Source organism: Eleginops maclovinus, chromosome 20 (genome assembly GCF_036324505.1).
Source record: "Eleginops maclovinus isolate JMC-PN-2008 ecotype Puerto Natales chromosome 20, JC_Emac_rtc_rv5, whole genome shotgun sequence".
Taxonomy (NCBI): domain Eukaryota; kingdom Metazoa; phylum Chordata; class Actinopteri; order Perciformes; family Eleginopidae; genus Eleginops; species Eleginops maclovinus.
Window position 1 is genome coordinate 13,771,704 of NC_086368.1, and position 26,326 is coordinate 13,798,029.

The 26,326-nt window shown below is 40.3% G+C and overlaps 1 protein-coding gene across 2 annotated transcripts in view; it reads right to left on the bottom strand.

The window, feature by feature from the left end:
• The window catches only part of LOC134882693 (retinoic acid receptor gamma-A-like), a 34,493-nt gene extending 8,538 nt beyond the window's left edge, over positions 1-25,955 (bottom strand). The window contains exons 1-2 of one of the 2 annotated variants that reach the window (XM_063910555.1): positions 25,890-25,955; positions 14,922-15,289 (exon numbers count right to left, since the gene is read on the bottom strand). In XM_063910555.1, the coding sequence (XP_063766625.1) occupies positions 14,922-15,090 (169 nt within the window). In that variant the 5' untranslated portion in view covers positions 15,091-15,289; positions 25,890-25,955. Of the gene's footprint in view, positions 1-7,179; positions 7,698-14,921; positions 15,290-25,889 lie in introns of those variants that run through there. The other variant, XM_063910556.1, reaches the window with a different exon arrangement.
• Between the last annotated feature and the right edge of the window lie 371 nt (positions 25,956-26,326).

The window sequence follows — 26,326 nt, forward strand, 5'->3', positions numbered from 1 at the left end:
ATAATAGTATTATAATGAAGAAATAGATGAATTGAGAAAGTAACAGACTTAATAAAAGATAAAGAAACAATTGTTCGTTGCGGCCCTGATGGTTATGTTCATAAAGGAACTGATTGTTTATCTTTAAAGATTATAGATATTGTCATGTCTGCCTAATTCATATACTTGCTCTTAATAATAGCGCTGTTCTCCAACAATGAGTGAAATTATTCAGAGTTTGCAGGAGAGTGTATCATTTCATGTAAGTTTACGAGTAAACATAGAGCAGCTTGTTGTGTAGGAGGTGAATACTATGATGTATTCAGTTTGGGGGGCGTCAGAGCCCAGGTGTGGGAGGTGGATTTGAATGAGTGGCACTGTAACCTGATCACTGTTTTCTGTTTATATAGTAACACTGACAATGTAAAAGTGGCCCTGAGAGAACAAGTGGAAAAATAGCTCCCATTGAAACCGAGAAGCTGCATCTGGCGCCAGGAGAGAGGTAGTGACTGACACCGTCTGAGGGTGTTGAGAGTGGTCGAGGAGCGACGTGACTCCCAGAAACATGACGGAGGGAGACAGGGCGAGAGACACTGGGCTGAAGGCGGTGAGAGATAGAGAGAGGGAGGGGGGAGGGGGATTGTACCTGCCGTGGAGAAATAAGGAAAGGAGCCAAAAACTGTCAAGCTTCTGTCATCACCCTGAACTGAGCTCAGCCTCAGAGCCTTGGATGGAACAAATGCCTCTCCCCCTCACCTACAACTCACCCCTCAGCGTGTCACAACATCAATCAGCACACCTCTATTGGATGCAGATCAGAAAGAATGACTTATGTGAATCAGCCTCATCAGCTAGCTGCATATTTATTCTCCCCAAAGTTTCAATCAGAACTTTAAATATAACCTGTCTTTGGATGACTCTTGTGAGTTGTTTGAGGGTTTTTTCCGTAACAATAGTACTTCTTAACAATACTTTACTTGATCTGCTCCCTTCTTGGTATTTTCTAACTTCCTCCTCACTGTTGGTTGTCAGATCAACACATCCCTGTTTAGACATCAAACACCTTTCTGAAAGCAGACACCTTCCTTATCAGCTCTGATGAGTCTTGATGGAGTGACAACTTCAATCCTGAGCAGTAGTAGTGGATTCAGTATAACAGCCACATACTACCACCCCCTCAATTTCAACTTTTAATTGTATACAGTAAATTACATCACATCATTCGTTTGAAGTCAGTACACTAGAATTGTACATAGATACACATTTCTATACAGAAAGGAAAATAATGCTGGTGTCATCAGACGGTTTTCAGAACTTATCTGTCATTTATTAATGAGCGTATAAAACGTAAAACGCAGATTGCCTCAATGTGTCCTGGAGCTGCAGTTGTTTAAATACACACATGGACAGAGTGAGCATGTGGTCTGTTTTAAAAAGATATTGAAGGGGTTTTTTCCTTGCCTTGGAGTGGCTGTGCAGTAGACACACTGTGACATATGGCCTGTAGGGCCTGCAGCCTGCCAACATCTCATTGAACTAGACTTTGGCCTGGGGGCTCCAATGAGCCTCGCTCGAGAGTGTAGTGGACCACTGTGGCATAGTAACAAAGCAATAGTATTTTTCAATTGTTTAGCTTTTAAAAAAAAAACTTTACTTCCTCAGATCTTTGTAAAAACAGTACATTGAACCAAATAGCAGTTGTTACTGACACCTCTTTTACTTTGAGTCCTCAAAACATTCATTTCGAAAGAAAATTCTGTTTTTACATAACCGCCTCACAAAATGTTCAGCAGTACACTGTGTAATGTGCGTGCACTTGTGAATATATGTGTGTGTGTGTGTGTGTGTGTGTGTAGGCTGCTGCACGGGGCCACAGTTCAGCTGGACTGTGTGTGTGAGGGTTTCCAGTGCGACTGAGTGACATTCACAGAAACAGTGTGAAGAATCTCAACATCATTCATCATGAAAAAGCCATAACACATAAAACACCTTTGTGTCAATTTCAAAGAAATGCATCTTGTAAATTAAATTCTGGTTACATGACATGCTCTTTCATTATAAAAATGTGTCTTTCATGCTTTCAATGACTGTACTCTGTTGTAATTCATGAGAGCAGATTAACAGTGGGGGAGAGCCACAGCCTCAAATATGCTGAGCGAGTAATTACCATGACAGCAGGGAGGAGATAGGGGAGATCTGAGTGACAATCCCTTTCATCAGCTGTTCTAAGTTCAATACCAGCGTCCCCTCCCCTCCTCTGCACTCCCCCCTCAGCACAACCCTCACTAATAACCCTCTTCCCCCCTCTGTCCTCTCTGCCTTCCTGCCCTGGAAGGAGGAGGAGTCCTTCCTGTCATTGGCAGCGCGTTTTTAAAGGAAAGGCTGTGAAAACCAGGCTACAGTCCAGGAGATGGCTCAATAAAAACAGCAGCACCAAACACTTAAAAAGGAAGCAGACACACACACACACACACACACACACACACACACACACACACACACACACACACACACACACACACACACACACACACACACACACACACACACACACACACACACACACACACACACACACACACACACACACACACACAAACACACAGACAAGGGTGTACAAAGGCACAAACACATTTGCACAAGCTCACTTACAAAAACAGAAATCCTTGACACATACTTAAACCTGCAAACTCTTAACACTTCCACATGAACTGTCAAAGACTGGGCTAAAAGAGTATAAAATAAGTCCTAATTTATTTTCTCTTGAGCTTGAAAATGAGAAAAATTAAGACTCAGGAGCAAATCTGGGTAACAACATCAATGTAATATGTTGTTGTTTTTCATGGTAACAAAGTTAGGCTTTGTCTGCAGAGTGGGGTGGGGGGTGCTTTTACGGGATAGGTTGTTAAATCTGGGTTAGTCCTTCCCATTCATCATCATGCATACAATACAGCCCTTCTTTTTTATAGCACCCAATAAACCCAGCTCTCTATTTTTGCCTTTATTTGTAATATTATCAAGGCTACCACCTCCATGCTCTGCAACCTGAAAAAACACCAACATGGCTCTCAAAAATCTTCTACAGAAACAACTCAGGCAAAGTGGATTATAAATAATGATCTGTCGGAACTCCTAAGTTCAATTCTAGCCTTTAGACTTTTGTTGCATGTCGTACCTCTCTCTATCCTCCCTTTTCTATTCGGACGCAAGCAAAGAAAGAGGCAAAAATGCTAAAAAGGGAAAATAAATCTTTCAAAAAAAAGTTTGTGATCCTTTATGATTAATTACATTAGATGAAGGGTGCGATTATGCGTTTGATCCTCACTTTAAGCTTTAATGTTTAAAGTAACTCTTTTGAAATATGTCTTGTCAGCTATTTAAACCACATTTCTGCAACTCGAGCAGACAGTTAGCAAACTGTTGGGTATTTGACAAATAGTTTTGTAGACATAAAAGATTGTCTCATTATTCAGAGTCATCCCAGGCCCCAGTAAATGTGGTGTAGTGGAGACAAGGCTGGAAGCTGTGACCCCACAAACAGAGACAAGCTGGAACACTAAACCTCACAAGATGTTGGTTTCAAGCTGGCCCTACTATCAGCAGCCTGGGATTCTCTCTGCTCCTGCAGCTTTAATAAGAGTAACGTTTAATTAATAACATTATTCTGCACTGAATTAAGTTGTTTCATAGATTTAAATGAGAGCTTTTCTTCAACCATTTTCATAAGCTACAGTATTTGTCATTCCTAACAGATGAGTCTGTAGGCGTTCAGAGTCAAAGGTGAATAATGTCTGTTGTAACAGGCAAACTGTAACCTCATTACTGCGAATAACAAGATTAGAGTAATAATTTGATTACAGTGTTTGCACAATTCACAGTAACTACATAATCTGACAAGACCTGAAGAAGAATCGTGTTCATGGCCAAAGAGGGATGTGTGGCTGTCGATAGGAAAAACTGAATTCAGTACAAGGCACTTGAAGTGTAGGTTGTAACCCTGAAACCTTCTTTTCTTTATGAACACCTAACTGCTGCACTGAAAATGTGCGTGTCTTTGGTCTATGCTCACTCTGTGACTTCATCTGTTCATTTGGTTATTTGAGGTGAGATAATCTGTTGTTTCAGTTTCTGCAGCAGCACTGAACTTGAATTTCCAGGTTCACCAAGGTTACTAAGGCTTCAGTGTACTTATCTTGTCACCAATGTAGAGAAAGTGACAGTGTGAAGAAAAGACAGGCCAGAGGCATTAAGAGTACAGGAGCATAGGCTTGTATGTGACCCACTGACACAGATAACCTTATTTTATCAGAGTGATACTAGAACAGGCACACGCAAAAGTCTAAGCTCCTTTTAGTCTAATAACAACATACAGTCATCTGCTTAAACTACAGTGTTATCTCATAACTCATGGCATATATCTTCTGTCTTGATCACTGGCAGTAACAGCTGTCCCATTGTATCACAGTTAGCCGCTTTCCTCCTATGGGCTGATATGAGTTTCGAGGAGCATTGTTAAACTATCTTTGAAGAACCCATTTAAGAGAAGAGGGTGATAGAGAAAAGGGAGATTATCACTGAAGAGTGGAGAGCGTTTCCCCTGAAAGCCTACAATCCCCAAGTTACAAAGCATTGGGGGGGGGTATTTTGATCCCAAATCCAACTTCAACCCTCTACTCTTCTTTCAGTCCGCATTTCTTTTAACTGCCCATGCCCCTACATACCACCTAATCTCTTAATTGACCCTTTGTAATTGTAATTGAATCATTAAAGGCTCTTGGTTACACAACACTAGGCGTGTAAACTGAGCCAAGTTTGTGCAGAGAACACACACATTGATGCACACTATTGGAAGAGAAAGATCAAGTTTAGAAAGGGGGGGGGGGGGTATCTTCAGAAAGGAAAAAACAAATGTCACATAGACGACCCCCCCATCCCACCCCCCCCCTCCCCTAAACAAGAGAGAGTGACAGAGAGAGCGAACAGACCTTGGCATGTCCCGCTCCCTTAAATGCCTCCTGACGTTGAAACAAAGGAAGGCAGAGAGGTGCTCAACTGCCTCACATAAAAACACACACACACACACACACACACACACACACACACACACACACACACACACACACACACAGGGGAGAAATCTGGTGTCAAAAAGACACAGAGGCCAAAATGCTCCCAGGAATTTAGAGTCACAGTGTCTAACATTGTATGAGAAGCAACACTGAGAAAACAAACTTGTATTCACTTTCCAATAAAGGCAGCTGATGTATAATGTCGACCATCTTAAACAATGAAAATATTCTAAATGTTGACATTGCTATTAGCAAATGTATAGGGAAAATCTAACAAAAGGTGGAGGAGGTTTAGCTGAGAATCAAAAGGTATCTTTACAATTAATGGATCTGGATGAAATCATTTCAACTGTTCAATCTTGGAATACATGAGTTGCTCATGTCTTACTCAAAGTAATTGAGCCATGCCTAGAGTTTTGTGAATACGACTTAATCAGAACATGGAGAATTATGCACACATACAGTCGTTCGACCAATTTATCATTTGATCACTTTGACTGATCTGTACAAAAAAGAATGAGCTAACTATGTTGTCTTCAATCATCTGGTTTGTTCGACCAACATTTCAAATAGCATCATCTTTAAATGATTTAAACAGAAGAAGGCATTAATTGATCTATTATTGAAAGAGTTGCTATTTATTATTCCGTCAATTGACTAATCAATAAATTGAATTGTTTCAGCTCCAGTTATAAACGGTGGGATTTTAAGATCACCAGCCCAGCTTCCTGTTTGAGAGCTTGGTTGTGGGCAAATCTATTCTGATGAGTTCAATGAAGATATAAAGTTATGAATGTCAGAGTTGAGTTATGATGTTATCCATTACTCAGAAACAGAAATTCCCCCCAACCCCTTACAGAAACTGCAACCTTCAAAGCTTAAGAAAGTAAAGAACACTGAAGTGATCTCATTTAAAAAGGAGAAGATTAATGAACATTTGGGGACATTTGTCTGTGGAGCTGACATCTGGCGCAGCTCCTTAGCGAGTTGAAACAGGCCCTGCTGTGGTGTTTGTCATCCTGACTGCTCATCCGTCATCATTAGTGAGCACTGAGGACCTGACAGGGCCTGATGCACTGGTATCTAAATAATTACTGAAGATAAATAGACTCAAGGTGCGCAATGAGGACATCCCACAGTGGAGAAGATGTTTTGAACATAAAACATGTTGTGTTCAGCTCAGTGACACACATGGATAGACTTCAGCCAACCAGTTTCTAAAGATAGATGGAGTCAATGTTTGATTTTCCGAGCCACAAAGCAACATTTAATCAAAGAGTCTGGACAGAGACAATAGCCAAAAGTGTGTTTATTACTTTGCTGGAGTGTAATTTATCTATGCTGTGAGACCGCTATTGTGTTTGTTTTTTTTACCACACGTGTTAATACCTTATGCAATCTGTGCCTTCAGGTCTTTTGAGAATATGTCAAAAGAACGTCTAGCCTTGTGTCAAGAAACATCCATCAAGTGATTCATATTTCATCTTTTAACAACCTCTAATTTCTTAGTCATCTTTCCTTCTGATAATATTGCTTCAGATAACAATTGCATCAGCGTAATAGATTGATCATATGTTGAGACTAGTCAGTTTATATCTTGTTTTATCGTGTATAATTGGTTTCTAACTAAATGTCACTGGGTTAATGGCAAAATCACATCCGTGTGATTTCAAGGCCCATTTGCTTTCAATCTGTCAGAGCTGTTTCTGTTTGGACGATTGTGTTTTCTGCACACTTCGCCAGGTCAGCTCTCGAATTGTTTGAAAAAGCTGTCAATCATGCGGAGTCATTCATAATGAAAACAAACACGATGAAGTATAAATATGCACTCCCCAACTCACTCACTCACTCTCACAAAGCACACTGAGCGCATAAACAAACAAAAAGCAGGGTGAGAATGGGTACACAGAATCGAAAGGAATCTGACTCTTCCTGTGGAGAGAGCTCTATGATAACAAAACCAGGACTCTGATAAGAACACACACACACACACACACACACACACACACACACACACACACACACACACACACACACACACACACACACACACACACACACACACACACACACACACACAAACACAGCTGCTCTGTTCCAGTTTGATGGCCCTGCAGGATGGAGTACTCACATTGAATGCTGCCGGTCCCGGCCCAGGCGAAGGGGTCCAGGCCTGAGAAGTACGAGGTAGCCTTGCTGAGCATGCAGGAGCCTTGTCCTGACACATCAAAGAGGGGCCGTGGGCCCAGCCCCAGTGCCTCCATACAGTCAAACATGCTCCTCTCAAATCACAGCAAACACAACTGTAGCCTCCTGCAGCCAAGCTGAGACCAAGTGAGTGTTGAATTTGAGGAGAAGCTTCCTGTGACTGTAACTCTGCCTGGTCCAGGTGTTCCCTCTCTTTCTGTGAGTTGGTCTCTTGTTGCCCCCAGGCAGGACTGCGTGTCCTGTCCCAACCAAGTCCTCTGGAAGGACAAAATCCTCTCTTTCTCACCTCTTTTCTGCTCTACAACCCAAACTGATTTCACCTCTCTCTTCCCAGATTATTTACTTGCCTGCCTGCTTTGACTTGACTGCTTTAAACAGATCTCAGCTCCCCTCTTGCCGGCTCTCTGGGCCTCACTCACTCCACCACAGACTCAGCCAACTATCCACATGCCCTCTCAGCACAGAGAGAGGAGGTGGGGTCGGGGGAGAAGAAGAGGGAGGGACCCAGTGCCTGAGGGGATGTGTAACTGCTTTCTGATTGGTCAGGCACCAAAGTTTCTCTCCTTCCCCCTTCTCTCCTACAAGTTTTTCAACTTGCTCCTCCATATTTCATATTCTGCGAATGAAAACAAACACTCCTCCCCTCCCCTCCCTTGACTCTTTCCTCTTTATTTCTTTTTCTGCATTAATTCTCTTTTTGTTTTACCACAGCAGGGAGAATTGCCTAATAAACAGTACTGCTCTAGCACATTTCTGCAAAAAAAATCTTGCCACACAGGTTTGTTTTGAGCAAATAGGGAAGGTGCTGAGAGAGAGGCAATTTAGTGAGTGTCATTTTCACATTTTTTGGTAAATGGATTCTCTCCTGTGGTTTCTGTACACCTGCTCTCACATACTCATTTTGGAAAGTTCCCCCAAACTAAAAGCATAGTATTGTGTTGCATATTGTCCAGAGGTGGACAGAGTACTATAGGATGAAGCTATTTCACAGTTTTAAACTGCTAAAAGAAAAGTGTTGAAATACTCTGATACATGGAAAGGCCTTAAGTTCAATTACAAAAGTATATGCATGAGAATTTACTCAAAGTGCTAAAGGTTAATATAGTGGCCTTCTAATTCTGCACATTGGCCAATTCCAGAATAATATATGTTTAACTGTTGGATAACAATAATTATTAATATGTTTATCTTTTTAAAGTAGCAGCTGGTTAAGAAGGAACTGATTCTTCTTTCTTTTTACCAAGGGATCAACAAAGTATTTCTTAACCTGTATAATAATAAATGAAAAAAACATTGTTGATTATTTCTTGTACTTAATACAATATACATATAATATATATATCAGATTTTCTTGAAATTATCTTAAGAATAAAGTAACAGGAAATGGAAATCCTTGCAGTACTTAAGTAAATTTACATAGCTACTAGTTATTGTCCACAACTGATTTTTAACTATGAATTATATTTATTATTAATTTGATATAAATACAAAAAAACAGTAAAAATAAAAAAAAAACGGAAAAATGAAAAGGAAATCCAAAAAAATGAAAAGATAAAAGAGAATAACTCCTTATTTTTAGATGTCATTACTCCCTGATAATATCTTGCCAGTTTACAGGAAAAAAAGGCTTTGTCTCTGATGTTACTTTATCAGAATCTGAATCAGTTTTATTATCAAGTAGGACTACACATACGAGGAATTTGCTTTGGTGTAAATGGTGTGTACAAAGACACAGAAAAAATTATATGTAGCAAAAAATAGTACTATTATAAAAAGCTATTTTAAAAACGTTTAAAGAATATTGTAACACATTAAAGTATTTACATAAAATATAAATATGTATAGAGTATAGAGACAGTCAGTCATTCAATGCGATCATTACGTTTGTAGAATTTACAAGCAGCTGTTAATTCACTGAAAACAACTGCCTACTTTAAACTCAAATGTATATTCATTCATATTTCCATATATTTATATTACTTTATGCTTTATATATGTTGAATTGCATGCTTGTATGTTCACACATGTTTGGCAATTCCTGGCACCTAATTGGCATTTGTTAAAGTTTAATGTAACAATGTCAGTATTTTATTTAAATTCATCAATATTAAAAAAGAATGGGAGGGTATTCATGAGGGATTTACAGACGCTTAAAATAAATTGTAGTTGAACATGGTGTTGAACATGGCTTTGTATTTCTTACAGGGAAAGGACTGCTATTTCTGCCATTTGGGTCTGAGCTTTAAAAGTTTAGTTGTAAGCTGGAAGTCTGATCTGTTTCAGTTCCCACATCATTTCTACTTTTCCTTCTCAATGGTCATCTATCTCCATGTCAAACTGCTGCAATTGTATTTGCTTCGTAAAGCTTCTCTTTTTTTCTCAATTTTTTCTTGGCATGTGGGGGTATCTAACTCAATTCCTTCAATTCAGTTCAAAATGGATTCAGTTAGCTTCCCTCCCGGAGCTTATTGGATAGTTCAGTCACACTGAAGTGGGACTCTGCTGCAGTCGAACCACACTGGCCCAGAGTCTGGATAGTTTGTATATGAGACAGCCTCACCCTCCTCCCTTTCCTTCCCTCATTCAAGAGGGATGAACTCTAGAAGAAACCCCCACTGGGGCTCTAACACCCCCCTTCACACACACAATCACATACACACTGACTTCCCAAATTGTCCTGCCTGTGGCTTCGTAAGCTTCATACTACCCTTGTGTGTTACAATTCTCTATTTCTTAGTTTTTCTTCTCTTGTTTGTTTGGTTGCCTATATTTCTCCGAACCCCCTGAATCCATTTCTTTTTATTGTTCTTATTGTTATTTGGAGAATAACAGCCTGCACCCATTCTGCTGTTTTCTTTGTTTACATTTTTTATTCATTTTGCAAGTTCTTCTACTTCTGTGGTCAGTAAGTGGAGTTTTTACCTGTCTTTCACCACCATAACACACACAAACAGATGCTTACACACACTACAATGACACACTGCAGGAAGCAGAGCAGCACAGTATCAGCCTGCAGAGCTCTCTCCACACCTTGAGACAATTACCCCGCCTCACAGCACCCTGCCCCCTGTTGCTGCTTTGAGAAAAGAAACACACAAATGCAGTGCAAATGTGGAGAAGAAAGAAAAAGTTGCCTCACTTTCTTTCACATGAACTCTCAGCATTTCAGTTTGGTAACTCGCAGACTTCTGCGTTCTTCCACCCACAATTTATAAGACGAGCGAATCACATTACAACTATTTACTATCCGGTTCTCTCGGGCTATTCATCCTGCCGTCATGTCTGACACAAACACACAGAGCTGAACAATGGCCTCTCTCTCTCGCTCTCTCGCTCTCTCTCTCTCTCTCTCTCTCTCTCTCTCTCTCTCTCTCTCTCTCTCTCTCTCTCTCTCTCTCTCTCTCTCTCTCTCTCTCTCTCCCTCTCTCCCTCTCTCTACACCGGCAGCTTCTCCAGCCACAGATATTTGGATAAAGTCTCACTGCGGTCATCAGCAAGCGCACAAATGTAGTCACAAATGGGAGGCAAGGAGTGCGAGACTGCTGGTTTGTGATATTCATGGGTGTTGGAATGTGCAGCCTACAGAGTGGCAGTGGAAATGTGTGTGTGTGTGTGTGTGTGTGTGTGTGTGTGTGTGTGTGTGTGTGTGTGTGTGTGTGTGTGTGTGTGTGTGTGTGTGTGAGAGAGTTCGGACACACGGACAATTATGTGTGTATGTGCTTAAACAGAGTGCCTGTGATGAAAGACACAAAGAAAAACACACAAGCCTAGCTCAGTGCCTTTAGGTTCAAGTTACTAATATCAGACACACACACACACACACACACACACACACACACACACACACACACACACACACACACACACACACACACACACACACACACACACACACACACACTACAAAGAACAAGATGTGACTAGTACAGAAATTACGAAAGGACATTTTGTTCGTTGTGGAAAAATATACTTCTTTTCAATGTGATCACTACAGTGAACTTTCCTTTTCATAACCAAACAACTATTCCAATGTAAACTGAATTTTATCCTGATGTTATGCAAAAAGGAATATCGTGTCCAAAAAACGGTTAGAGAAATATTTACTTCAAATCCACAGATGGTATCATGTATTTATAGTAATACCAGGAAGCACTGGGCATAAGAGCTTTGACCAATAATTGCTCTTTGGGCGCTCTTAAAGGCAATCATGACAAACAATGTTGGGCTCTTAGTTGGGCTATGACGCATTGTTTTTGCGGAGTGTTTTGCACATTGGGCAGTAGTTAGACACTATCGGCTGCTTTTCAGTCTATAAAGTGGTGGTGTCTCAAAGTCAACGGTCATTTCACTGTGTTTTGCAGTTAGAAGCCTGAAATAAGGTCTGTGGTTAACACAAGCTGTAGAGATTTAAAGCAGCACCCATGAGTTTTTTTTTTGATAGCCTAACATCAGCTTTTTCTGTTACACAATAGAGCTACGGAAATCCAATGGAAAAATCCCATTGGCTTTTAGTCAAGGAACTCCCTTGTGATGCTAACTTCTATGTCGACCTACATCTCTCCGATAAGCTGTTCAGCTCGACTATAAAAGGCACACACAGGGGCCCTCTTCCATTTTCATTTTCCTCTCATCATTCCATTACTCAGATATGTTGATAGTGAGAGGACCGTCCTGAATGATGCTAAGTGGTGAGTGAGAGCAGTGTCAAAAAGGATCAAGGGCTTGTTGATCTACAGCCCTATGTCTTTCTGGTTTCCCTCTGTGTATGACAAATACAGACTACAGCTGCCAGCTGGAGTTATTTACTCATATCCATTCACACAATGTGCGTAGTGGTTGGCTGTTGGCCGTAAACTCGCTTTGTGTCCAAGTCCAACTTGTTGGCCCACAAGCTGGCAACGTGAGTCAAAGCAACAGTCGGCCTACGTCATCACTAGTTCTTTGATGTCGGTTTTTGTGCGCCTGGGCTTTAATTCCCAGTTCCCACTGCTATTAGGAAAATAGGCCAGAACTTATTGTATGATTGAATACACAGCAGGGAGCTTTTGATGTGCATATCCACTCATTTCAAGTCCAGGGATGTTTAGAGAACAAAGCCCAGTCTTCCACTCACACTGATTAGGACCTGGTTTGTATTAATTGGCAAATCCCACTTAAACTTCTATAGCAATTTGGTATAATTTTGTTCACTTTGCACTAATGAGAGATAAGTAATTAATTGCAGCTTCACTTGATAGTAAATAATGGATTCATTATCGTCATGGTTAGTCTTCCTCCTTCAAAAATAATCAGGACTGAAAACCCTTGTTGGGTAAACAACACAACATACAGTTTACATGGGCGATGTCTACAGAGTTAATGAAGTTATTTCTTGAAATCTAATTGATGGATAAATGTGTCAACTCCATACCCTCATTATTATCAAGACTCAAGAGTGTTAGTCAATTCAGAGCGGAAACCACAAAGGATCGGAGAATTAGTTTGGTCTCATGCAGTTCATCAATTTTAGGGTCGCCCTGTTTCCAGATGGTGTAATTGAGTATGGAGGTTTTTAGTGCATTTCTCACTTGGCAGGTGACTGAAGCTCAGGTGAGGAACTAAAGGTCGGTGTTGTCGAAAAGCGCGCACACAGGGTTTTAGGGACTTGATTATATTTAACATTTTAATACTGAATGGTGAAGGTGAACTCTTTTCAACCAAAGTGCGGATCAGATGGGACAAGCATTATTCATTTATGAGTTTTGAAAAACCAGACCAGAGATGACAGGTGTGTCGCAACCGTCAAGGTCAGCCCACCAGGTATTAACACAAGTGCTAAACAAAGCTGTTCTTTGGTTGAATATTTCTTGCAATGCCGTGCTCACTCCCTTAACATGTTTGTTGGGCACCCAGGACAAAATCGCTGGCATCTGTAACATATAAAGTCTAAGAATGCCCTCGATCCAGACTGACATGATGCGGCTCATACCTTTCTGTCTCTGTCTGTAAATGTGTGAAAAAGTCCCAGGGGCAACATGCCAAAGATGTATGACGTGCTACATGCCTAGTCGTAGGCCTGAGTCTCTACATAAACAGATATCAGCTGCTCAATGAACACATTATGTGCACACAATGAGACACACTCATACACACACTAACTGACAGGAGATTTATGCAAGTATTCTCAGATGTCAGAGATACTGTGTAAGTGTTTGATGGACACTGCACAGCGTTCCATATCGATCAACATAGGGATTAATAATATCCTTATTAATCCCAAACTATTCTACCTAATTTTTGAAAAGACCTCAACAGCTGTACAGCAGTCAAATGTAGATAACTCCATTAACTTGGTATTAGTAGCATTTATATGAACACACTTAAGCTTCACGTACCTGCATGCATTTATTTTGAATATTCCCAGAAAGAGAGTGGAGTGCAAACAATCCAAATACTGTCATTTACACTAATGATCAGATTTACCCGTGTTAGATATAAAGTAAAACAACTCTGGAAGAATACGCCTTTGTCAGTATTTGTCTCTCTTATACTAATTCCACCTGTTTTACCTCAATATCGAGCCGTGCGTCTTGTATGTGTTATTGTTGATTTCAATGATGTCTTATGACTTCTGCCTGTTGTTTCTTGCATGATTTATTACTGATTTATTTAGATGTAAGGTTTCCGTATTTAAACACATCATTTCACATTTCTACAACACCAGCATTACAGGGAACAAAAAATGAGTAGTGCAAGGGTTATAATAATCTGAATGGAGATTTATAATACATTGAACTTCAATCCTGTAAAAGTCAGAGTAATATAATTATATTGAAGATAAGACACAAAAATAAAAATAAGGAGATGAATTTTCAGGAAATGAAATAAATTAGAGTAATTAAAGAAGAATGTGTCCTCCTCTCTTCAAATCAACTTCATTTTCTAAACACAGTCTTTGCATGACTCTCTGGGTCTTGCTTGGTGTCTATGTCACTGTGAAGTGCAACAGCGCCCCCTGTGACTCAACAGGCTCTCTATTTAAACACTATGTTCAAATGAAAACAACTTTCATGTTATTGTGAGGAAATCAATGTGTCTTTGGTCAAAAATGATTTTAAAGATTTGATTCTATGGAAAGAAGCATATTACACCAGGGACCATGTTATACTGCTCTCATCCCCTCTCCTGTCCTCTCCTGGCCTCTCCTCTCATCGGTGCAGGATTTTCGACCTGATTATAACCTCAATTGACCCTGAAGACAAAACTGTGGATAGTCACCAGTGTTTTCCACAAGGCAGGGCTGTCATGATGCAGACATTCGGCACACTATCTCGTCATGTGCAACAGTGTGGGATCAGGATTCCTTGCCTCCCGATTGAACCATAGAACAATCTGAGCTTCATGATTATATTGAACTTATTATATGATTATATTATCACATTTTCTATTCAATCTGAATAAAACTGAATGGGACATTTTTGTTTTGAGCTGTGGGTCTGAATTTGATGGTATTTTTTGAGTTAAGAGCATCTTTGTGCTTCTTCTTTTATGCTGAGGTGATTTAGAAACAAATACACCAAATCTTGTTGTGAATATTTCATATACACAACAAGTAAATAATATACAGACCCCGGGTTGTTTGTGTAAGCTGTGTAAATGAATACTGAATCATTTTTTATTACTCACACAGTGCAGCCATCTCTTTGGGAAGGTCTGCTCCAAAGCGTCCGAAGAGGTGGCTGCTGGCCAGCAGGTCGTAGGGGGAGTGGCTCCGCATGGAGTTAAAGGTGAACGGGTATATAGTGCGAGGGAAGCCGGTCATGTGACGTACTTGGTGCTCCCTGTTGGTTGCCATCGTGAAAAGTACTTCTGGTGGTTTTGGTGACTTTTCTCTAACTCTCTTGGGTGTTTCCTCCTCCTGAGTGGTCTTCGTCAGAGGCCTGCAATGAGTGTGAAATGGGCTGCTGCCATCCAGCCCCTCTCAGCTGTAGAGAGGTGAGAGGGATGCTGACCAGGGAGGAGCCACGTGACCAAAACCCAAAAACCGGAGCCGACTGTAGAAAGGAAGGGAAGAGAAGGAGGAGGCGTTAGATACTAGAATTAAAGTCTGGCCTATAGAGAGCAGAGCAACTCACCTAAAGTTAAATCAATAACAACAATTCATTAAAAAAATACCAGCAGCCAAACCTGAAATACCTCAAGAGCAAAATTCAGACAGGGAATAAAAACCAAGACAACCAAGAGCGAGACCCAAGAACTGAAGAAACCGAAACACTTCTCTCCGGCTTTTTTTCTGTCTTCATAGTCATGCAGTGATTTCAGCCAAAGAACGCCATATGATTTCAATCAGTAGAACTGAATTATAAAGGGTCTCTCTGTTCCCTCTGCCAGCCTGACTCTAGCCAGCCTGCTCGAGAACAGCCAGCCACAACATGGGTACAATTAACCCTTCACATCAACAGACACACATGACCTGCTCATTCTCACTGTAGCCCGCACCATAAACCTTCTGCTTCCTCAGTGGAGAACACAAAGCTCTCAGAGGTGTCTGATGATCACCATGTCTCACCGTTTCCGTCTCTCCGGAGGACTCTCGTGGTATATCTGTGACCCTGTCAGGGAGTTATATGAGGGCAGCCCTCTCCTCTTGTTTCTCTATGGCTCTCTCATCCCCTTCAGTGATTTCATGAGTGGGTGGAGCTTCACTCTCTGTGGTGGAGCTGTGGTAAATACAGCCAGGCCAAAGAATTTCTTGTTGTTTTGGGCCTGCTATGGCATGGGAATTAAACACCCAGGGTGGGTGAGAGAGTAGGGAGAGAATTATGAATTAAGAATTGTCCCCCAATTTACTTTTAAAAAGAAAACTCAGACTCAGTTGAAATGCAGAGTGAAATATAAATTCCAACTAGCCTATGAACCATTAATCTTTGATATATCTGTGTTCCTCATTTATGCTAACAGAATAACTCAGGTGCACTGATACAGGTACATTACACATTTAGAGTCAGTTACACAAGACAATTACAGCGCCGCTGCAAAGAGTCGCCCCGTAGCTGATTATAAGTAAACTCTTCCACATGTGGAGGTAAAACTACTGGCAAAAGCAGAGCCTCTTTGCAGGACATACACACACAGTCAGACACACAAACACACACACAGTCACATGTAGTGATTGAGATGTTTAACTCTGGTACTATACTGAAGTAACATTTTGAGGTGATTGTGCTTTACTTGAATATTTCCATGTCCTGCAACCTTAAACTTCTGCACTATGATTCAGAGAAATGATTGCACTTTTGACTACGGTATATTTAATTGATAACTTTACGTAGCTGGAAGATTCCGCTTTAAATTATTAATACAAAATGTAATCAACAGACAAGTTATTGTATATTATTACAGATTAAGAAAAAAAACCAATACATTAACAAGCCACCCAGTAGTATGTAGCAACACAAATAATCTACTACTTTACCAGCAACAAAGAGGGATGAAAAGATTAACGCACTAACGATTATAATCCAATGATATAAATTAGGCCTTCATGATACTAAAATCAACTATTATGCTAGATAAATACTTTTTAGATTTCTGGATCAATTGTAGTACAATTGAAATGAATAAATGTTAGTAATTGGTACTCACATAATCTCAAAACTGAAAATGTTTTTATCCCAGTTTGACTGTAATCCACAAACTTCTCTGTGAGCAGATCTCCTCAGTGGAAAATACCTCCAATCAAAAGTGTTTACAACAATCCACCTCAATTGTATGGGGTGGGCCTTTTAAAACCTGGACACATATATCTTAAACGGTTTTGGATGGCTAAGTGCCACCAGGCCTAAATGAAAAAAATAGGGTTGCTCTGATCAAAACATGCTTTATTTGAAACGTTAGCAGCGGCACCTCATTAAAAGGTTCAAACCCTAACAGTGAGCTCCAGAGTTCATCACTCCAGATGCAAAGTGAGTGTGTTTGTTTTTAAAGTTTGGGAAACTAAGCTTTTAAGTACCTGGCAGTTCATACATAGGTTTATTTTTTTATACTTTTCCAACACATGCATTTACTTGTCACAAACTGTCCCAAATCGACAACAATCAAAATCTCTTTACCAATGCACAAATGGATATAAACAAAGCAACAACAACCAAAGCATTGTCAGGGAACCTATACTTAAGGTCTGGATACATCCTTTTATTCAAAGAGAAGAGGAAAAGCTTCAAGACGTTCAAAATGTCTTCAATGAAGCCAATAAGGAGAATTTCAGTTTTTCCAGCTTGCGATGCACTATTTAAATTTCCATCTAACTACAGTTCAACAGCAGTTTTCCAGGGAATCAACACAAGCTGTTGTTCATACATAACTTTAATGCCGTGTGGCTCACCTTTCAGGACAATTTAGCAAATTATTAATGCCATATCATTCCAATTTGGTATTGACATTCTTTCCTAATATACTGTATCAGGTAATTTTAAATATACAAAACATATGTTTTAAACCACACTTATGGATACACTTAGTTGCCAGTTAATGTACCTATATGTTAAAATTAATGCAGTCCTAAACCACAGCACTGAAACAAATCTCCCATTATGAAGATGGAAATGTTGAGCTTTTGAAGAAGCATTTATAGACGGGTGGATTTAACTTAAAGGCTGCAGTTTGTTGTGCTTTTGAATTGTTTTGCATCACACTTCGGGGTGTTTCTAATATTTAGTCTACCCTGACTGATATAAATGGGTCAGAGAACACATAGACTAACCATAATTGATCTGTGCTACTATTATTAGAATAAAATTATTCTACATCCTAAAGTTGTAGCTGCAGCTATTTTGTCACACACAAACACAAGCACATAAAGCACATACTACAGTGAGTGCTGTTTTTAAATTCATATTTCCCATATTGACATTGTCTGTAACTACTTGGCTCTGCTGCGGTTTTTCTTTACTGCAAAGGCCAGTCAGCGAGAGTCCTTGCGACTACTTTAACAAAGATCTTTTGTGTTTGAGGATCAGAAATGTCAAACAAAGGTTGCACAAAGAAGTGTGAAATAAGAAAGTTATTACATACATGGAGTGGAATGGTCACATTTTGGAAAACATTTGCAAAACATATGCACGCACATGCCCGTCTAAAAGCAGAAAACAGAAACATACAAGCATGGACGTGCAGGCTGCAGAAGTGAACATACACAGATGTTCAGTGACTTTAATCATGTTCATGGGCAAGTAATCAGTGGAAAACACACCACGTTCACACATGCTTGAGTACCATTGAAAGCTGCAATTGACCTTGAAGAATGAAGCAGTAAATATAGGACGGAGGATCCTTCCACAGATGCAGCATTTGAGTCATTCCACTTTAAGTTGCCTCTTTAACCGATCAAATTGAAAGACCAAAATCACCATTATGAAAGCCAGATGTAGAAAAGAATCAGGAAGAAGGAAAAATACAGTTTTTAAAGTTGAAAAAAGATGGAAAAGATAGATGGAAACAGAGCAAAAGAAAGGGAGGGGAAGCATTTAAAACATATGGCAAACCATGTGTAAGAAGTGAGCAGAGTCCTATTAATTAGAGCCATACTGGAAACTGGATAAATAAGGGAAAAAAAGCGCTGTGGTAACGAGTAGGAAGAAAAAAATCGGGTCGAGCGGGTGCATAAAACATACATAAAAATAAAGCAGTGGATTTATTTCTACTAATAAACTATGAAATAATGTGTGCCCGAGCCAAGGAATGGTTTCTTTCTCTCTAATGAGTAACACCTCCGCCCTCTCACTCTCCCTCCAGGGGGAATACACCTTGGGTAGGGCAACAAAAGCAGGGCTGTGTCTCCGGGCCTCCAGGCCTCAATGCTGCTTTTATGAGACCTGGCTGGGTCAGGTCAGACTGGGTCACCTGGTCCTGGTCCTGCTGACACACAAATACACCAACACAGACACTCACACACGCAACCAACGCTCCACTCTCACAGACAAAAACGTTGGGGGCTTTCCACTATAATCTTTCATCCAACTATGGAGCCTCCTCATTGTGTTCGGTGGATCGCTGCAGCAGATGTAAACATCTTTCAGTTGTTTATTGTTGAAATGACAAAAACTTTCTTTTTGAATAACATATTTAAAGTTCTTTTTACTATCATCATCTGGACCTAGTTACCCTGGGTGCAAATGTGACTAACTTTATAGTTTTTCCAACTCAGATCAGCTTGAGTTTATAGTTATGAAACCCTACACACACACACACACACACACACACACACACACACACACACACACACACACACACACACACACACACACACACACACACACACACACACACACACACACACACACACACACACAAAGCTGGTAGTCATTACATGTGAATACAACCAGACAAGTTTTTTGTGCAACTTCTTTTCTTCTTTTTGCTCACTTTGACATATTTCAGACAAAAAAAAACCCTGATACTTGCAAATGTGAGAGCCTTTTAGGACTCGCAACAAAAATCATTGTAACCGTTTTCGTGGTGTATGTAAGCAGCACTTAAAATTGGCTATCGTTAAAGTCTAGCTATGAAAAAATCTTAACACGATGGAAGTTAACAGCTTTGTCAATCTTTAGATTTTTCAGTTGCTTTTTTCCCCGCACATTATAGAAACATTTCCTGTTGGTGTGGAGATAATGTGGTGCAGCGTTTTCAAAAATGTTGACTGTGAATGTCTACTGAAATTAAAGATAATTTTCAGTTTTATGGTATAATGAGTCCACTTTTAGGGCTGAGAAATGTGTGGTAACAGAACTTCCATCTGACTTTCAGCATCAGTTAGTGAATGAACAACAGTTTAGAAAATGGATAAGGGTGTGAATAAGTATACACAACCGGCACTCTTAGCTTTCTTCTGTAAAAAGTACACTTGGAAGGATCTTATAATATTAGTTATGAGCAGGCTTGGAATTTCGTCATTTTAGGGGCAAAGCCATTTGGTCTTTTGTGTCACAAATTTTTTTAGGGCACAAAGGCTATTTAGGGAAAAATTAGGATTTGGAGCTTACAAAGGAGCTTAGTTATGCAGAGGAGACGAGACTACATCACCAGCGGTAAATAATACAAACAGAACATGAAAGTTGACCATCTACTGGAGCTTTGGTGAGCGAAAGTATAGTTTATGTATCGATGGATCGATTGCTATTGTTATCACGGTGACGAGTGTCTGTGTTTTCCTACAGTTTGATGTTTTAATGCTGAGGCATCACGGTTGTTGTTGTTGTTGTTAAGTTTTGCTTTGTGATAGCGCTCTTTACTCCATGTATTAAGGTACAAAAAGCCTTTATATATCTAAGTTGTTCGTGCCCCACCAGTTTTGTACATATAAAAACGCCACTTGGTGAGGAGAAGGGAGGTTCCTAGAGAGAGAGAGAGAGAGAGAGAGAGAGAGAGAGAGAGAGAGAGAGAGAGAGAGAGAGAGAGAGAGAGAGAGAGCGAGAGAGAGAGAGAGAGAGAGAGAGAGAGAAAGAGACGGGGGAATGCTATGGGAGAGCTAACGGTAGGCTATATAGCTGTGCGAGTGATAATTAACATACTTCATTGTTGTTTTGGCGTGGTTCCGGACGACAGTAACCTGTCTCAGAAGTGAATAAACTCACGGAAAAAAGAGACACGAGGCCTCCTTGTATTCTTATAGCGAGACGCTACAATGATGATTGAATGATGCGACGTATGACATGTGAGGTGCGCGTAACCAATCCAAGCTACAAGGGCTAATGCAGTTCAGAGCCCAGACCACTGCTCTGACACTGTTAAAGCAACTTCGAGATTTTAACAGTATCAGGGCACAACGGCCATGGTGGCCGTAGGACGTACAATTATTTTCGGGGCATCACGGCCAGACCGAGGGGCAATGAAGGCCATGGCCGTCATGTAGGGTGGCCAGACGTCCGGCCTGGCCACCCTACCGTCATGGCCGCCGTGAAATTCCCACCCTGGTTATGAGGTTTATTAGTTGGAATATAAAAGCATGCAATCACATCTAGTATCTAATAAGTGCAGGGTAAAGTTCTAAAACCAACAAGTTTGCTTGGTGAATTTCACTGGATATGAATTCATTACTTTAAAGACTAAGTAACAGTATCCATATAAAAGTACTAATAGCTCCTAGTTTCCTGCTTTCGTTTTTAGTGCTTGGTTTCACAGTGGGAGCAAAAAACATCTGTATTGATCTTGCATGGTGGCCATCAGTACTTACGCACATGTCAGCGTGCATGAGCCTGTTTTGACTATTCTTTTGCTCTTCAAAACGCACTGAAACCTTTTTTTCTACTGGCATCCCCCGATTCAGCCTGACTGTCTGAACAGTTTCAGCCTCTACTTCTTTGTCTCACTCCTAGCATCAAAGCCACAAATATGGGTTTCTTGCTCTCATTTTTACTGACATTTCAAAGTCAACTCTCTTCTATCAGAAGAATTGGCGGTGTACAGAAGGAATCATTTTAGTTGGTCTAAATTCACTTGGAAAGGGATGAGAAAAGGTTGTATTGTTTGTTAGTGATTGGACAGTCGCTCCTGTCCTGTTATGAACCGTGTGATAAACTAAATCTGAGAGTAGAGAGTCAATAAAAGGTGTGAGCAACAGTTCTTGATGTGAAGATAATCATGTTAGGCCATATTTAAGCCAACTCTGTTATGAACACCGTTTTTATCTTATATTTTGTCAACTTAACGTATGAACTGTATGCTATCAAGAATAAAGGCAACATAACAAAAAAGTATTCAATATAACCTTCACACTATTTGAAACTGACCATGTGCTCAATGGGACAGTTGTCAATTTGTCAGAAGCTTTTTGGCACTGAGAAAAATCCCCAAAAATGAAAGGGTAAATAGTGATCTGTTAATAATGCTAATGTTTTTTGAAATTGAAATGGTATTAAGTAACTCCAAACAGGAACTGCTCTGCCGATCGATGTTCTCATTTTGTATAATCGTGCATTACCTTCAGTGTTAGCATATCCAATCGATCACATGATGAAGTTTTTTTTTCTCTATCCCTAAAAGTTCACCCCAGGGAGAGAATAAACACTTGTCGAAGAAAAACTGTCTGATAATAAACCCACTTTGATCTTTTGGAATGAGAACAGGCCCCAGGATCCAAAAATGTTCCCATAAGTAAATAACAAACACAAAACATGTTTGTTTTTTTCTTTTCCCAACTATTTAGTCATCTTTCTGTTTTCAAGCTGGTGTGTGGGTTCAACCCAGAGCGATGTGAGTCAGCTGGAAAATAGGCGGGTATTCAACTTTAAAGTACAGACTGTGTTTTTTAATTGGTTGGTTTTGTTTTTCCTGTGTTGTTTTTGAGAGTGGACATGAGCTCTCCTAATCTGCTGTTCTTTAACTTTTTTTTCTGACATGTATTTGCTTGTGTAATATTGAACACAGTAATTAGCCACTTTTGACACGACAACACAAGAAGTTTATGATTTTGTTCAGCTTGAAAATGTAAGTATGGAGACAATACAGTGTTATTGAAGGATGGAAATCAAGAAACTTAAATACTTAGATACAATATTTATGTTTGAAATCACATATTATTCACTTAAGACACAGAGCCATAGAGTAAACTAAAAGGCAGAGTCTAAGTGGATATGAAGGCTTGAAACTCCCCAAAAAGCAGCCAAGCGCAAGGAAAACATGACTTAAGATGGGACAATTAGCTGTAAACCATAAAACCAAAATCAAATCCGGCATATTCTGAGAGAATGCAGTCAGGGATCATCAGCACTGAGCACACTGAGTAGAAAATGCACATACTGACACACAGAAACCATTAGAGAGGGGGAAAACACAGGCACCATCACCCACAAACAACTTAATTTGATTTTCCAACAAATGAACGGACTATATTTTATGTCAAACTGACATGTAAAAATGTCTTTTGAGGAATACAAATCTTGTTGGGATCTAAAACATTCAGAGTCTGACAGCAATTCTATAACCACAAAATGTTTATGGCTGTGGCAAATGCATATTTTCATTTTATGTGAGCTATTATGTAGTTAACTTAGTCAGGATCGTATGCACAGATGTATAGACTCAAAACAACATTTGATATCTATTATTGTCTAAGTGTTATAACTCAGAGACATCTTGCAGGATGATTGCCAGACATTCATTTTATGAAAATGATTTAGAGTAAACGGAATCTGAGCGCCCTCCAATAATGTATAGAGACTAAATACATGTTTGAAGTTCGATGGGGACAATGGTTATATTCCATTTGGTCCCTGCGACGTCTCAACATCACAATAGTTCCACATTTTGTGGTGTATTCTTTATGATTTCTTACTATGAGGTTAAGGAAAAGATAGTTACTGAGACACTGTTCACAATTATCTGTCCACAGACAACTACTTTGCTTCCTTGGGTCCATAATTTAAAAACTACAGTATGGCATAATAAACAGATTTCAGCTTTACCACTGTGCACAGGTTTAAACTGATCAACATTCTTGGAATCACACTATGAATTCTGCGTTAGCAATGCTAATGAGGATGATGTTGATGATAGTAATGCTTCATAAAACACACAATGTTGTCATTATGAGGAGCCAAGCCTGTGGGCTGATGGGGGTCTGCAGGTCGGAGCCGGGGTCAGCTCCTGTCGCTCCGGGCTCAGCAGCCAGGCCATGGGTCAGGCCTAATTGAGGCATTTCGTAGGCAGCTTTTCATTTGGTATTACAGTGAAAAGTGTGTCCAAAGACAGCCTGAAACCCTCACCACTAATGTGTAACACACAGACACACACACATTCAAAACCTGTGCCTTGCTGTTCCTGAACACAGAGGATTACAAGTGTTTTTTAAAAGACTTTGTAGCCTGTACTGAAGAGCGGCCCCGGGCAACGATTAAACACACTGAGAAGCTCTTCAGACACACTGAGACACATTCAGCTTTACATTTTGAAAAAGTGCAGAGAGAGCAATAATGAGTGTTACAAGTGACTACCAAATAATCTCTGAAGCCAATTGGGCACGTCAAACCAAACCACAGCCAGGGCATGGCTCTCAAAATAACTCTGTGAATGATATGTAATTCTGCAGAACAAGAAAACATTTGTGTCTTCTGCTCTCAAAAAACAAGTAGCAAATGCTTGCTTCTTTGTTTTGGAAGTTCCAAGTTTCCATTTATGTGCATGAAAACAACCCTGTACAAAATCAAACTCAGCTGACATGGACTAGCAAAGAAGGAGTTTTATTTTATTATATTGAGGAAATAGAGAAGAAAGAAGTCAGTGATACGAAGAGAAAAAGAAACAAAGAGGGAGTGGAGCCAGACAGCCTCCTCAGCCTGAGGGGTTGTCATTTTTTTTTAAAGTGTAGAGAACAAAGATGTGATTGCAATGCAGTTAAAGGAGTTACATCTACACACCCAAACCCATGCACATATTGCACAGATTTCTTCTCCAAATGATGAAACACAAAGAGAGAAAAATGGGAACCAAGAGCAGATGCATCCACCATAAATGTTAGATTTTAAAGGCTGAAAAAGGGCTGACCTGGGATCAGAGAGACAGAGTTAACTCAGTAGCTGGCAACCTGTGGACGTCCTCTGACAGAAGAAAAGACCAAGTGAGGAAAAGCATAGTAAAATCAAAAGAAGATGATGAAGACGAGTTATATTTAGCGAGTCCGTCACTGCTCTCCAGAGTGTTATCTCTGTTTTGTTTACACCCAGCTGTTTATAGATCCGTCTACCTATTCCTGTCGACGTGCTGATGAGCATTCCTCCAGACATCAAGGAAAATTAATCGGAAATAGATTTGTCAAGCGTTTGCTACAATAGCTCTCAGCGGGGCCTCGCATTGGAGCACATAGGGAAGAGTGGCATGTTCAGCAATATGGTGTTAGCGGACAGACGAGGGCAGCTCGGATCAGCTGGGGAGAAGCACTTGGCTCATAAATAGCATCTTAATCACAATCATAAATCAATCAAGTATTTTTACAGCAAATGTCGCACAAAGAATGCTATTTGAAATGATTCACCGACGGTAACAAAAAAAAGGGGGATCAGCAAGTTCATTTACAGACACACAAACACACTCACACACAATACACACACACAATGCTAAGTAGCAGCAGCAGTGATCAGACACACAGCAGACTGTCTTGTGATATCCGGACTAGCCTATTTCAGTGTTTCCATCTCGCTTATGTAATTGTGTGGATGGAAACCTGTTTACATAACCTCCAGGGGGGGGGGGGGGCGACAAGTGACTGAGTGTGTTCGTACTCAGGTAGAACCGACATACATAGCCATTTGTGATGTTGATGGAGTGATCCATCAAGTCTGACAACCAGTCTGTTGGCTGAGAGCCTGCAGGCTAAAGCAGCCGTCTGCTCCTGGAAAATGGCCTCAGATGGTTACCAAGCTCACCTGTAGCAATCAGACTGAACTAAGACTGATGTTTGCAACAGCAGAAAACTGTTTGTAATAACTCCTTCTTGTATTTGTGTCATTCTTTAGGGGTTCTGTATCATTATTTACATAAATTCCCTTTTCTTTTTCTGTGGTGATCATAAACAATCAGCAAATGTGAATTAAATGGTATGAAGGCAGAAGAAAACAAATAAGGACACACACACACACACACACACACACACACACCTACCCAAGCATTCATCTCCTCACATGGGGCGGCCGGGAGCACATGCAAGTGCTGATCAGCTTTCATTCCCCTCCTTAGCTATTTCTGTTGTTCTTTCTCTCTCGCCCGAAATCTCTGTTCTCAATTAAAGCTGTCCTCAGGAAACTCAATCTCTCTACTCGTGCTGTCCCAGAAACAGACACACACACACACTCAATAAAAAAGAGAGGGAGAGAGACAAGAGCAATACACACACACACACACACACACACACACACACACACACACACACACACACACACACACACACACACACACACACACACACACACACACACACACACACACACACACACACACACACACATGCTCTGACATGTCTTCTTTTCTCACCCACACTGCCAGCAGAAGTTATAAGGAAAAGAAGAACTTGAAAAATAGGTTTGAAAACCAAGCTTACC